The 11,827-nt window shown below is 64.4% G+C and overlaps 2 protein-coding genes across 6 annotated transcripts in view; one reads left to right on the top strand and one right to left on the bottom strand.

Annotated features, from left to right (window-relative positions):
* Positions 1-8,687, top strand: part of APBB1 (amyloid beta precursor protein binding family B member 1) — a 9,689-nt gene extending 1,002 nt beyond the window's left edge. The window contains exons 3-16 of one of the 5 annotated variants that reach the window (XM_039704296.1): positions 1-314; positions 705-883; positions 1,128-1,184; positions 1,260-1,366; positions 1,716-1,752; positions 2,143-2,280; positions 5,254-5,378; positions 5,892-5,897; positions 6,001-6,115; positions 6,748-6,832; positions 7,333-7,416; positions 7,535-7,656; positions 8,035-8,211; positions 8,289-8,687. In XM_039704296.1, coding sequence (XP_039560230.1) covers positions 1-314; positions 705-883; positions 1,128-1,184; positions 1,260-1,366; positions 1,716-1,752; positions 2,143-2,280; positions 5,254-5,378; positions 5,892-5,897; positions 6,001-6,115; positions 6,748-6,832; positions 7,333-7,416; positions 7,535-7,656; positions 8,035-8,211; positions 8,289-8,456 — 1,714 coding nt within the window. In that variant the 3' untranslated portion in view covers positions 8,457-8,687. The remainder of the gene's footprint in view (positions 315-704; positions 884-1,127; positions 1,185-1,259; positions 1,367-1,715; positions 1,753-2,142; positions 2,281-5,253; positions 5,379-5,891; positions 5,898-6,000; positions 6,116-6,747; positions 6,833-7,332; positions 7,417-7,534; positions 7,657-8,034; positions 8,212-8,288) is intronic. The other 4 variants (XM_039704295.1, XM_039704298.1, XM_039704297.1 and 1 more) reach the window with 4 other exon arrangements.
* Positions 8,688-9,066: 379 nt separating this feature from the next.
* SMPD1 (sphingomyelin phosphodiesterase 1) overlaps positions 9,067-11,827 on the bottom strand; it is a 4,788-nt gene continuing 2,027 nt past the window's right edge. The window contains exons 4-9 of the mRNA XM_039704322.1: positions 11,305-11,827; positions 10,776-10,947; positions 10,620-10,696; positions 10,020-10,165; positions 9,447-9,948; positions 9,067-9,379 (exon numbers count right to left, since the gene is read on the bottom strand). The exon at positions 11,305-11,827 is cut by the window's right edge and continues 11 nt beyond it. Coding sequence (XP_039560256.1) covers positions 9,533-9,948; positions 10,020-10,165; positions 10,620-10,696; positions 10,776-10,947; positions 11,305-11,827 — 1,334 coding nt within the window. The 3' untranslated portion in view covers positions 9,067-9,379; positions 9,447-9,532. The remainder of the gene's footprint in view (positions 9,380-9,446; positions 9,949-10,019; positions 10,166-10,619; positions 10,697-10,775; positions 10,948-11,304) is intronic.

Genomic DNA, 11,827 nt, shown 5'->3' with positions numbered 1-11,827 from the left:
GCACGGCGAGAGCCCCGGGGCGCTGCAGCCGGGGGTGCGGGCCCGCAACGCCCGGAACGCCGCCGGGGACCCGCGGGCCCTGCTGATCGGCGCCTCGGAGGAGGAGGAGGAGGAGGAAGATGAGGAGGAGGACGAGGAGGAGGAGGACGGGCCCGGGGCGTCTCCGCCGGCCGTGGGCGCGGAGCGGGGCCTGCGGGAGCCCCCGGGGCGCAGCGCCAGCCGCCTCTTCGGGGGGCCCGGCCCCGGCAGCGACGAGGACTCCAGCTGGGCCACGCTGAGCCAGGGCAGCCCCGGCAGCTCCCCCGATGAGCCAGGTGGGCACCGGCGGAGCCCCCGCGACTTATGGCTGCCCCATGGAGCCCCACGGTGAGCTCTCGCTGGCCCACAGCTGCCCCAGGGAGGCTTCTGACAGTCTCTGGCTGCCCCACAGAGCCCGACGGCTGCCCCCGCCTGCTCCTTCCTGCCATGCCCCCGTGCTCCTGTCAGCTCCACGTCTCCCCTAGTCCCTGGCGGTGTGCCCGCTCCTACACTCTCAGCCCCCCGGGTGCCATTCCTGCTCCCCCAGCCCCTGGGCGCTATTCTGTGTCCCAGCCCCATTAGTTCCCCCTTTTCCCCCTTGTCCCTGTGGAGCCCTCGTGGCATCCCCGAGTCCCTGGCACGGGGGGCAGCGTGGGCCGGGCTGACCCCGTGCCCCTGCCCTGCAGAGTCGCTGTGGCCGTGCGGCGCGGGGGCACACGGGGACCTGCCCCCCGGCTGGCTGCGGGTGCAGGACACCTCGGGCACCTACTACTGGCACGTCCCCACTGGTACCACCCAGTGGGAGCCGCCCGGCGGGCCCCACGAGACCCCTTCGGACGGCAGCACCCCCACCGAGGGGCCCACCGTGAGTCGGGACTGCGAGGGCTGGGCTGGGCCTGCAGCTGGCTGTGCAGCCACCGTGGGGCACGGGGTGGCTGTAGGCACGGGGTGCCCGCAGATGGTGCTGGGCTGGTTGTGGAGATGGGGCACCCGTGATAGGGGTGTGGGCTGCTCTTGGGGTTACCATGGGCCTCCCATACTGTGCTCTGGGGTGACTGGGGGCTGCCGTGGGGCTGCCCTATGGAGCAGCCTGACCCAGCCCCCTGCAGCTTTCCTGGACGAGCTTTGCCCCGGCCGAGACCTTCAATGATGGGGACTTGTGGAAGGTGAGAGGGGGTCATGGATGGGAAAGGGTGGGGGGTCAGTGCCCCCCCAACCCCACAGAGCCCCCTTGCCCCTAGGACCCCACGGCTGAGGAGGAGGAGGAGGAAGAGGAGGAGGAAGATGAGGAACCAGGAGTGTCAGACCTGGAGATGCTGTCGCCAGGCCCAGGATCACCAGGAGAGGGGTGCGGTGGGGGGCACAGGGACAGGGGGGACACGTGGCAGGGCTGTGCCTGGGCCCTGTCGGGGTGTGGGACACTGGGTGAAGGTAACAGAATGGAGAGAGGGTGTCCAGGGTGAAGTGGGAGCTGAGGGGGGCAGGGACCCTGGTGTGGGGCAGGGAAATGGGGTCTCGGGATGGGGTTGGACTGGGTGATTCCCAGGATCTCAAGGCAGGGGTTTGGGGGGGGAGGTCTGAGGTACTCAGGGTGCAATGACCCAGGTGTGGGATGTGGGGGATCCCAGAGGGCTCTCAGGGGCAGGGTTTGGGGGTGTCAGGGTGCAGTCACTGACACCTCCACCCTTCCCTTGCAGCATGGCCCTGGGCGAGGAGGATGTGCTGGACTCCAAGGTAGGGCCAGGCTCTCCTGAGCCTGCCAGCCCTCAAGGCCCCTTCCCACTCCTGTGGGGTCTGGTCAGCTGCTGGGGGCTGAGGCACCCAGCCAGGGGTGCCCCAGGCTGTCACCTGCCTGGGAGGGGCCTCGGCCGTGCCCGCCCTGCCCCAGGGCCTGGGGCTCTACAGGCTGGGGCAATGCAGGGCCGGGTTACTGCTGGGGAGCTGAGGCTGCCTGCACCATCCCCTGCCCCCTTGCCCCTCACCATCTCTGCCCCACAGCCCCTGCCCCACCCTTGCCTCATGCTCCATGCTTTTCCTGCCCCGCGTCGCTCCCTTCTCCCTTGCCACCCCTTGCCATCCTTGCCCCACACATGCCCCGCTGAGCTGCTTTCCCTGTTGCCCCAGGGCCTCCCTGTTCGCTCCCTGGGCTGGGTGCAGCTGCGGGAGGAGGAGCTGGGTCCTGGCCGCAGCAGCAGCGCTGTCAGCGCCTGCATCCGGCAGCTCTCGGGGGCTCGCGAGGGCCCCCCCGGCTCCTGGGGGGAGGTGAGTGACCCCAGAACCCTGTGCCCCATCCATCATCCATCCATCCATCCATCCAGCCATCCATCATCCATCCATCCATCATCCATCTATCATCCATCCATCCATCCATCCAGCCATCCATCATCCATCCATCCATCATCCATCTATCATCCATCCATCCATCCATCCAGCCATCCATCATCCATCCATCCATCATCCATCTATCATCCATCCATCCATCCATCCAGCCATCCATCATCCATCCATCCATCATCCATCTATCATCCATCCATCCATCCATCCAGCCATCCATCATCCATCCATCCATCATCCATCTATCATCCATCCATCCATCCATCCAGCCATCCATCATCCATCCATCCATCATCCATCTATCATCCATCCATCCATCCATCCAGCCATCCATCATCCATCCATCCATCATCCATCTATCATCCATCCATCCATCCATCCAGCCATCCATCATCCATCCATCCATCATCCATCTATCATCCATCCATCCATCCATCCAGCCATCCATCATCCATCCATCCATCATCCATCTATCATCCATCCATCCATCCATCCAGCCATCCATCATCCATCCATCCATCATCCATCTATCATCCATCCATCCATCCATCCAGCCATCCATCATCCATCCATCCATCATCCATCTATCATCCATCCATCCATCCATCCAGCCATCCATCATCCATCCATCCATCATCCATCTATCATCCATCCATCCATCCATCCAGCCATCCATCATCCATCCATCCATCATCCATCTATCATCCATCCATCCATCCATCCAGCCATCCATCATCCATCCATCCATCATCCATCTATCATCCATCCATCCATCCATCCAGCCATCCATCATCCATCCATCCATCATCCATCTATCATCCATCCATCCATCCATCCAGCCATCCATCATCCATCCATCCATCATCCATCTATCATCCATCCATCCATCCATCCAGCCATCCATCATCCATCCATCCATCATCCATCTATCATCCATCCATCCATCCATCCAGCCATCCATCATCCATCCATCCATCATCCATCTATCATCCATCCATCCATCCATCCAGCCATCCATCATCCATCCATCCATCATCCATCTATCATCCATCCATCCATCCATCCAGCCATCCATCATCCATCCATCCATCATCCATCTATCATCCATCCATCCATCCATCCAGCCATCCATCATCCATCCATCCATCATCCATCTATCATCCATCCATCCATCCATCCAGCCATCCATCATCCATCCATCCATCATCCATCTATCATCCATCCATCCATCCATCCAGCCATCCATCATCCATCCATCCATCATCCATCTATCATCCATCCATCCATCCATCCAGCCATCCATCATCCATCCATCCATCATCCATCTATCATCCATCCATCCATCCATCCAGCCATCCATCATCCATCCATCCATCATCCATCTATCATCCATCCATCCATCCATCCAGCCATCCATCATCCATCCATCCATCATCCATCTATCATCCATCCATCCATCCATCCAGCCATCCATCATCCATCCATCCATCATCCATCTATCATCCATCCATCCATCCATCCAGCCATCCATCATCCATCCATCCATCATCCATCTATCATCCATCCATCCATCCATCCAGCCATCCATCATCCATCCATCCATCATCCATCTATCATCCATCCATCCATCCATCCAGCCATCCATCATCCATCCATCCATCATCCATCTATCATCCATCCATCCATCCATCCAGCCATCCATCATCCATCCATCCATCATCCATCTATCATCCATCCATCCATCCATCCAGCCATCCATCATCCATCCATCCATCATCCATCTATCATCCATCCATCCATCCATCCAGCCATCCATCATCCATCCATCCATCATCCATCTATCATCCATCCATCCATCCATCCAGCCATCCATCATCCATCCATCCATCATCCATCTATCATCCATCCATCCATCCATCCAGCCATCCATCATCCATCCATCCATCATCCATCTATCATCCATCCATCCATCCATCCAGCCATCCATCATCCATCCATCCATCATCCATCTATCATCCATCCATCCATCCATCCAGCCATCCATCATCCATCCATCCATCATCCATCTATCATCCATCCATCCATCCATCCAGCCATCCATCATCCATCCATCCATCATCCATCTATCATCCATCCATCCATCCATCCAGCCATCCATCATCCATCCATCCATCATCCATCTATCATCCATCCATCCATCCATCCAGCCATCCATCATCCATCCATCCATCATCCATCTATCATCCATCCATCCATCCATCCAGCCATCCATCATCCATCCATCCATCATCCATCTATCATCCATCCATCCATCCATCCAGCCATCCATCATCCATCCATCCATCATCCATCTATCATCCATCCATCCATCCATCCAGCCATCCATCATCCATCCATCCATCATCCATCTATCATCCATCCATCCATCCATCCAGCCATCCATCATCCATCCATCCATCATCCATCTATCATCCATCCATCCATCCATCCAGCCATCCATCATCCATCCATCCATCATCCATCTATCATCCATCCATCCATCCATCCAGCCATCCATCATCCATCCATCCATCATCCATCTATCATCCATCCATCCATCCATCCAGCCATCCATCATCCATCCATCCATCATCCATCTATCATCCATCCATCCATCCATCCAGCCATCCATCATCCATCCATCCATCATCCATCTATCATCCATCCATCCATCCATCCAGCCATCCATCATCCATCCATCCATCATCGATCCATCTATCCATCCCACATCCTCTGCTGCCCCTCCCCATGTCTGCGGGGAGGTGAGTGACCCCAGAGCCCCTGTGCCCCATCCATCCCACACCCTCTGCTGCCCCCGGTGCCTGGGGCAGGGGGATGCCCCCTGAGCTGCCGTGCCCCCAGGCCCGGGCGCTGCTGCTGCTGGAGGAGCGCACGCTGAAGCTGGTGGACCCCCAGGACCGGGCGCTGCTGCACGCGCAGCCCGTGGGCGGCATCCGCGTGTGGGGCGTGGGGCGGCACGGCAGCAGGTGGGCACCTGTGGGGCTGGGGGCACGGGGTGCCCTCATGTGTGCAGCGGGAGGTGGCTCTGGTGGCCGGTGTGCAGGGATGGGGCTCTGGGCTCTGCAGGGGATCCTGTGAACGTGGGGCGCAGGGGTGCGGGGATCTGGGTGCGCGGGACCCCCACGGGGATTGGGGGTCCCACACAGTGTGGGGTGGGGGCTCTGGAATACCATGGATAGGGGCTGGGGATGGGGGCACCGGGGTGGGACTGGGGTCCCCACATGGGTGAGGTGTGGGGCTGTGGGGGTCGTGTGTGCACAGGGCTGGGAGGTGCCACGTGCGGATGTGGTCCCATGGGTTGGGCAGGTGGGGGCCATGGGGTCCCAACACTGAGCCCCCAGCAGAGAAGGGGCTGTGGCAGGATCAGATCTGCCCCTCAGGGGTATGGGGTGGGTCCTGGGGCTGGGGAGGAGGGGGGCCCGTGCCCCCCCTGGCTCCCCCTAACCATGCTCTGTCCCGCTGTGCTGCCGGGGACACAGGGAGAGGTATGGCTGCAACCTGCCCCCAGCCCCGCAGTGCCCCCAGTCCCGGCTCGGACTGGGTGGGGAGGGGAGCGGGGCGGTGCTGAGCGTACCCCCTTCCCCCCAGGGACTTTGCATACGTGGCCCGGGACCCCCTGACGCAGGTGCTGAAGTGCCACGTGTTCCGCTGCGAGGGGCCCGCCAGCGCCATCGCCGCCGGGCTGCACCGGGTCTGTGCTCAGGTGAGACCCCAGGCCTCCCCGGGACCCCTCGCACGCCCCGTGGCCTGCACCCTGTCTGTGCCTCAGTGAGACCCCCCTAAGACTCACCTGGGACCCCCTACTCTGGCCAGCACTGGTTCTGTGTCGAGGTAAACCCCCCAACCCTCTGCTGGGCTTCCCCCCAAACTGCCACCTTGGCCTGAGCTGTGTCTCTGCCTAGATGAGACCCCCAAAAAGCCCCGAGAACCCCCCACCTCACCTGCACCAGGTCTGCGCCCAGGTGAGACCCCCAAGATCCTCCCAGGCCCAGGTAACCCACCCCAAATTCCCCTTCCTTGGTCTGCACCACATCTGTGCCCAGGTGAGACCCCCAGAAACCCGCCAGGAGTTGCCCTAGCCTGCACATCTGCACACAGGTGAGACCTCAGGCCCCTCCAGCTGGCCCCTGGGGGTGAGCCCCTGCCCACCCCAGTGTCCCCAGAGACCTGCCACAGGGCACCGGGGCCAGGGGTCCCTGGGGTGCCCAGGGTGTGACAGCCAGCAGGGCTGGGGATGCCCCTGTGTGACATCTGGGGGACTGTGGGTCACTGTGGGGGTCCCTGTGGGGGTCCCTGGAGGTCACTGGGCTGTGACATGTGTCCCCTGTCCCCCAGCTGACGGCGGAGCGGCGCAGTGCCCGGGCAGCAGGCCATGGCCTGGGGACAGACCCCCCCCGGCTGGGGGAGCCTCCCCTGCAGGGTACGGGGTTGGGGGGCACCTGTGAGAGAGCTGGGGGGCTCTGGGGGTACCCTGGGGAGCTCTGGGGGTAACTAGGAGGGGCTGGAGTCTGCTGGGGGAGTCTGTGAGGGGACAGGGCGACTGCAGGGGAGGGGGCTTGTGGGCCTGGAGGTTGTGTTCCTGGGGGGAGGGCAGCTGGAAGGGAGGGTGGCTTTAGGGAGGTTTGGGGGGTGTCTGACAATGTCCTCCACCACAGCAGGGCTCCTGCCCCCAAGAGCAAGGCAGTGCAATTGGGGGTGTTGGCAGTTCTGGGGGAGTGTTGGGGTGCTCTGGGGGGTCTTGAAGGGCTCTGGGGAGGTCTGCCATGTCCCCCCTACACTGGAGTGCCCAGCATCCAAGAGGTCTTGGGGGGTTCAGGTGCTGGGTGAGCGCTGAGGGCTGGGGAGGGGTTCTGGAGGGGTGTTGGGGCTCTGCGGTGTTTTGAGGGGCTCTGGGGGTGCCTGACAGTGCCTGCCCCACAGTGGAGTTCCCAGCCCCCAAGAGTGAGGTGGTTCAGCGCTTCCCCGTGTGTTACCTGGGCTGTGTCCCCGTGGCCAAGCCAGTTGGTGAGTGGGGGACTCGAGGGGCAGGGGGGAGTGTCTCGGGGGGCTCCTCTGGCCCCTGTGCGGCAGCTGTGGGGCGAGGGCACCCCAGGGTTGTCCTGAGCCTCCCGGTGCCCCCCAGGCATGGATGTGATCAACGCGGCGCTGGAGGCGGCGCTGGCCCCCGGCTCAGGGGAGCCCCCCACGCCCACCCCCGTGGTGGTCAGCGTGGCCCCTGCCACCCTCACCATCGCTCACCGCCAGGTGCGTGCCCTCCTCGGACCCCCTGCCCTGGCACCCCCACCCACGCCCACCCTCACCCTCACCCCCCTTCCTCACGGGTGACCCCTTCCTGTTCTGTGGGGTCTGAGTCACCCTGTCACGTGCCACAGGGGCTGCAGAGACCCATCCTTGTACCAGGGAGCCACCACGGCTCCTTCCATGGTGTCCCCATCCCACCACCTCCCGCGGGGCCTCGGAGCATCCCCTCCCAGCCCCAGGGTATCACAGTGACCCCCTGCCCTTCCTGGGGGGTGCCTTAGCGACACCCCATGTGCCCTGCTGACCCCGTCCCCGTGCTGGGGGTGTCTCGATGGGCCCCTGCCCATCACACGGGTGCCCTGGTGACCCCCGTGCCCCCAGACAGAGGCGGTGCTGTGCGAGTGCCGCGTGCGGTTCCTGTCCTTCATGGGGGTGGGACGCGACGTCCGCGCCTTCGCCTTCATCATGGCCAGCGCCCCCGGCACCTTCCGCTGCCACATGGTGTGGTGTGAGCCCAACGCCGCGGGGCTCAGCGAGGCGCTGCAGGCCGCCTGCGTGGTGAGTGCCACCCCTGACCCCCGCCCCGGCTGCCCCCGGCCCCGCTGAGCCCCGGGCTGACCCCCTGGCTCCCGCAGCTCCGCTACCAGAAGTGCCTGGATGCGCGGCCCCAGGCCTCCAGCTCCTGCCTGCCCGCCCCCCCGGCCGACTCGGTGGCACGGCGGGGGGGCTCCTCTGTGCGCCGGGGGGTGCAGACCCTCCTGGGGACCCTCAAACCGCGGCGGGGAGGGGCGCAGACCCCGTGAGCGGGGCGAGGGCACGGGGGACACGTGGCTGGGCAAGGCGGCGTCGGGGGGCAGGACCGCGGACCCAACGCTCCAGGACACAGAGCTGCCCTGGGTGTCGGGTCGGGGGTCCTGCCCCCACCACTGCCCCCACGGTGGGTCACGCCCCCTCCAAGGTCCCCAATGCATGTGGCGTAACGAGGGTCTGTGTTGTACTAAATCATTAATTAATAAACCCATTCCACCAGCCTGGCTTGGCTCTGCATTTGGCCTCACACAGGGAGGAGCAGCAAAAGGAGGAAGGAGGAGGGCGTTGTGTTTGGTTTGGGTTTTCTTAGGATGTCACAGGTGAAGAGGGGCAGTGGGGTCCATCCACTCCTTATGAGGGGTGTGATGCGAGTACAGGGATCATGAGCTGATCCCAATTGTGATCCCAGTGGGTGAGAATTAGGACAAGGAGGCGGGGTGGTGGAGCCCCAGCCTGGTCTCCCTAAGTCGTGGCTGAAAATTGCAGTGAGGAGGATGGACAGTGGGGTCCATCACACCTGTACTGGGGGGTGATGGGAGCGTGAGGACTACGTGCTGATCCTGATCCCAGTTCCAGTCCTGGTGGAGAGGATTAGGAGGGGTGTTGGTGTCCACTGTGCCTTTATTGTGTAACTGGTGGGACATGGGGACCACGTGTCAATCCTGACCTCACTCCCAGTGACCTTGCACCAATCCTGCTCCCAACCCTGCTCCTGCTGTGACCTGTGTAACCGTGTCCCTGCCCTGCTTACAGTGAGACCAGTGCTGACCCTGCTCCCGGTGTCACCATGTCCCAGGAGCTCCCAGGGTGACCACGTCCTGGGAGCCCCCGGTGTCACCACATCCCAAAGGCTCCCAGTGTGACCACATCCCCGGAGCTCAGGGTGTCACCATGTCCCGGGAGCTCCTGGTGTGACCACGTCCCAGGAGCTCCCGGTGTCACCACACAGGGTGTCACCACATCCCCGGAGCTCAGGGTGTCACCACATCCTGAGAGCTCCCGGTGTCACCACGTCCCAAAGGCTCCCGGAGTGACCACGTCCCAGCCCCTGCTGCTGCTGGCCCCTGGCTCAGCAGAGGCGCCGCTGGTGCCAGAGCTCCTGGACGCGCGGGAAGGGCAGCGCGGGGCGCAGGGGCCGGCAGAGCGCGGGGTCGGCGGCGCGGCCGGAGCGCAGGGCGCAGAGCAGCGCGGCCTTGCAGGGGCTGCCGCAGGGCTCGCGGGGCGGGTGCCCCTTGTGCAGGTGGAACCAGAAGAGCTGGAAGAGCGGCTCGTCGTCCTGCATGCGCCGCCCCAGCCGGTCCCAGTCGGCCGGGAAGGCCGCGGGCAGCCCGTAGGCCTGGCGTGCGCCGTAGAGCCGCCGCCAGCGCGGCGCGGTGCCCGGCGGCGCCGCGTTGGCCTCCGTCAGGTTGAGGATGAAGGTCTCGTGGTCCAGGACCGCGTGGGAGCTGCCGGGGTAGGAGGCGGCCACCTCGTAGACGCGGTACCCTGCGGCGGGAGGGACGGTCAGCACCGGGAGCGCGGCGCTGCGGGGACGCGCGGCGGGGCTCGGGGCGCACCGGGGTTGAGGCTGATGTAGGTGGTGACGCTCGGTGCGATGAAGGCGATGGAGACGGGACGGGACAGCGTCTCCTCATCGTAGAACAGCTCGAACTCGTCCAGGTGTGTGTGCCCGAAGAACTGCGCCGCGATGGTGCCCTCGAACCTGTGGGGTGAGCGGGCCTGGCATCCCCAGACCCCCCAGAACCCCAGCCCTGGCCCTTGGTCCGGCATGTGGGGGTCCCGGGTTCATGGGGTGGGGTCTGGCACAGGGGCCAGGCAGTCAGGTGCATGGGATGGTACATGGAGAGAGAGCCCAGGGTGTGGGGTGAGTCTGGTGCAGAGCTCCAGCATATGGGGCAGGGGTCTGTTGTGTAGGGCAGGGGGACCATTGTAGGATGGGAGTTCAGGGTGAGGGGCCAGGCTCTGGCTTGTGGGGCGGGGGGTCTGGTGTGGGGGTCGAGGGCACATGGACAGGGGTCCAGCTCAGGGGGATGGAGGCTAGGGCATGGAATGGGGGTCTGGCAGGTGGGCTGGGGCAGGTGTAACTGGTGGGACATGGGGACCTGGTCAGGGGTCTGGTGTGTGGTGTGGGGTCTGGGCAGGGCTCGGGCACTGACCTGCTGACGATGCGGTAGTAGTTCCAGCTCCAGCTGCGCAAACAGTGGGCTGGGGGGATGTGCCCGATGATGTGCACCTGTGGGCAGGGAGCCAGGGCTGGGGGTTTGCCCGGGGCCCACCGGGACCCCCCGTGTCCCTCCAGCACCCCCCCACACCTTCTCCCCATCACGCTCAGCATCTGCCAGGACCCCTATGAGCCACTGGAGCTGCCCTGCCGGGTCAGTGGCGTTGATGAGGAGCCAGAAGTTGGCCTGGGAGCAGAAGTTCATGTTGAGGGAGACGAGGCGCAGCCCAGGCCAGACCTGTGCCGTGTAGAACCCGCCAGCCCTGTGCGGAAAAAGGGGGTCAGTGCTGCGTCCCCTGAGCCACAGCCCCTGCACCCATCCCAGGGACCCCCAGCTCTCTGCCACCCGCACTGCCCACCCACCTACAGCCCCCGTTACCCCACAGCCCTCTCTGCACCCCAGCCAGCCATGACCCCCTCCTTGCGCCTCTCCCCCCGTGAAGCTGAGACATCTGCACCCAGCCCCTGCTGGCCTGGTCCCCCCACTGCCCCTCCAGCACGGAGACCACGCTGTGTCCTGCCAGTCCCGAGCCCCCAGTGGCCCGGAAGCCCCATCCCCTGCCCTCCCAGCCCCAGACCGCGCAGCGCCCGGGCAGAGGCAGCCCCGAGCTGGTGCCCACCGCAGGGTGCGCAGGGCGGCGGGGGGCAGCCAGTGCTGCCAGGCCTCGGCCATGGCGTCGTACAGCCAGGCGGCCGAGCGGTTGCCGCGCACGTAGGGCGGCGGGAAGGCGTTCACCGGCGTGGCCTCGTGGTTGCCCACGGCGGGGAAGACGCGCAGGCCGCCGAGGCGGGCGCGCAGCAGGGCGGTCACCGTGCGCAGGGCGCGCAGCTGGTCCCCGCGGCTCTGCTGCCACACGTCGTGCGCGGGGATGTCCCCGGTCCAGTAGGCTGCCGCGAAGCCGCCGGTGCCGTTCCCGGTGCCGTTCCCGGTGGGCAGCTGGGCCAGCAGCGCGTCGATGGTGTGCAGGGGCAGGTCACACTTGCTGTAGCTGCCCCAGAAGCCCGCCGGCCCCGGGCCCTCGGCGGGCGCCCCGCGGCAGCACAGCGGGTCGGGGCAGGCGGCGGCGCTGCCCGGCGCGTACTGCCGGTCCCAGTGCAGGTCCGTGAGGAACAGGATGCGGGCGGTGGGCGCTCCGGGCGGCG

Source organism: Passer montanus, unplaced genomic scaffold (assembly GCF_014805655.1).
Source record: "Passer montanus isolate IOZ18808 unplaced genomic scaffold, ASM1480565v1 scaffold171, whole genome shotgun sequence".
Taxonomy (NCBI): domain Eukaryota; kingdom Metazoa; phylum Chordata; class Aves; order Passeriformes; family Passeridae; genus Passer; species Passer montanus.
This window is presented reverse-complemented; position numbering and strand designations above follow the sequence as displayed.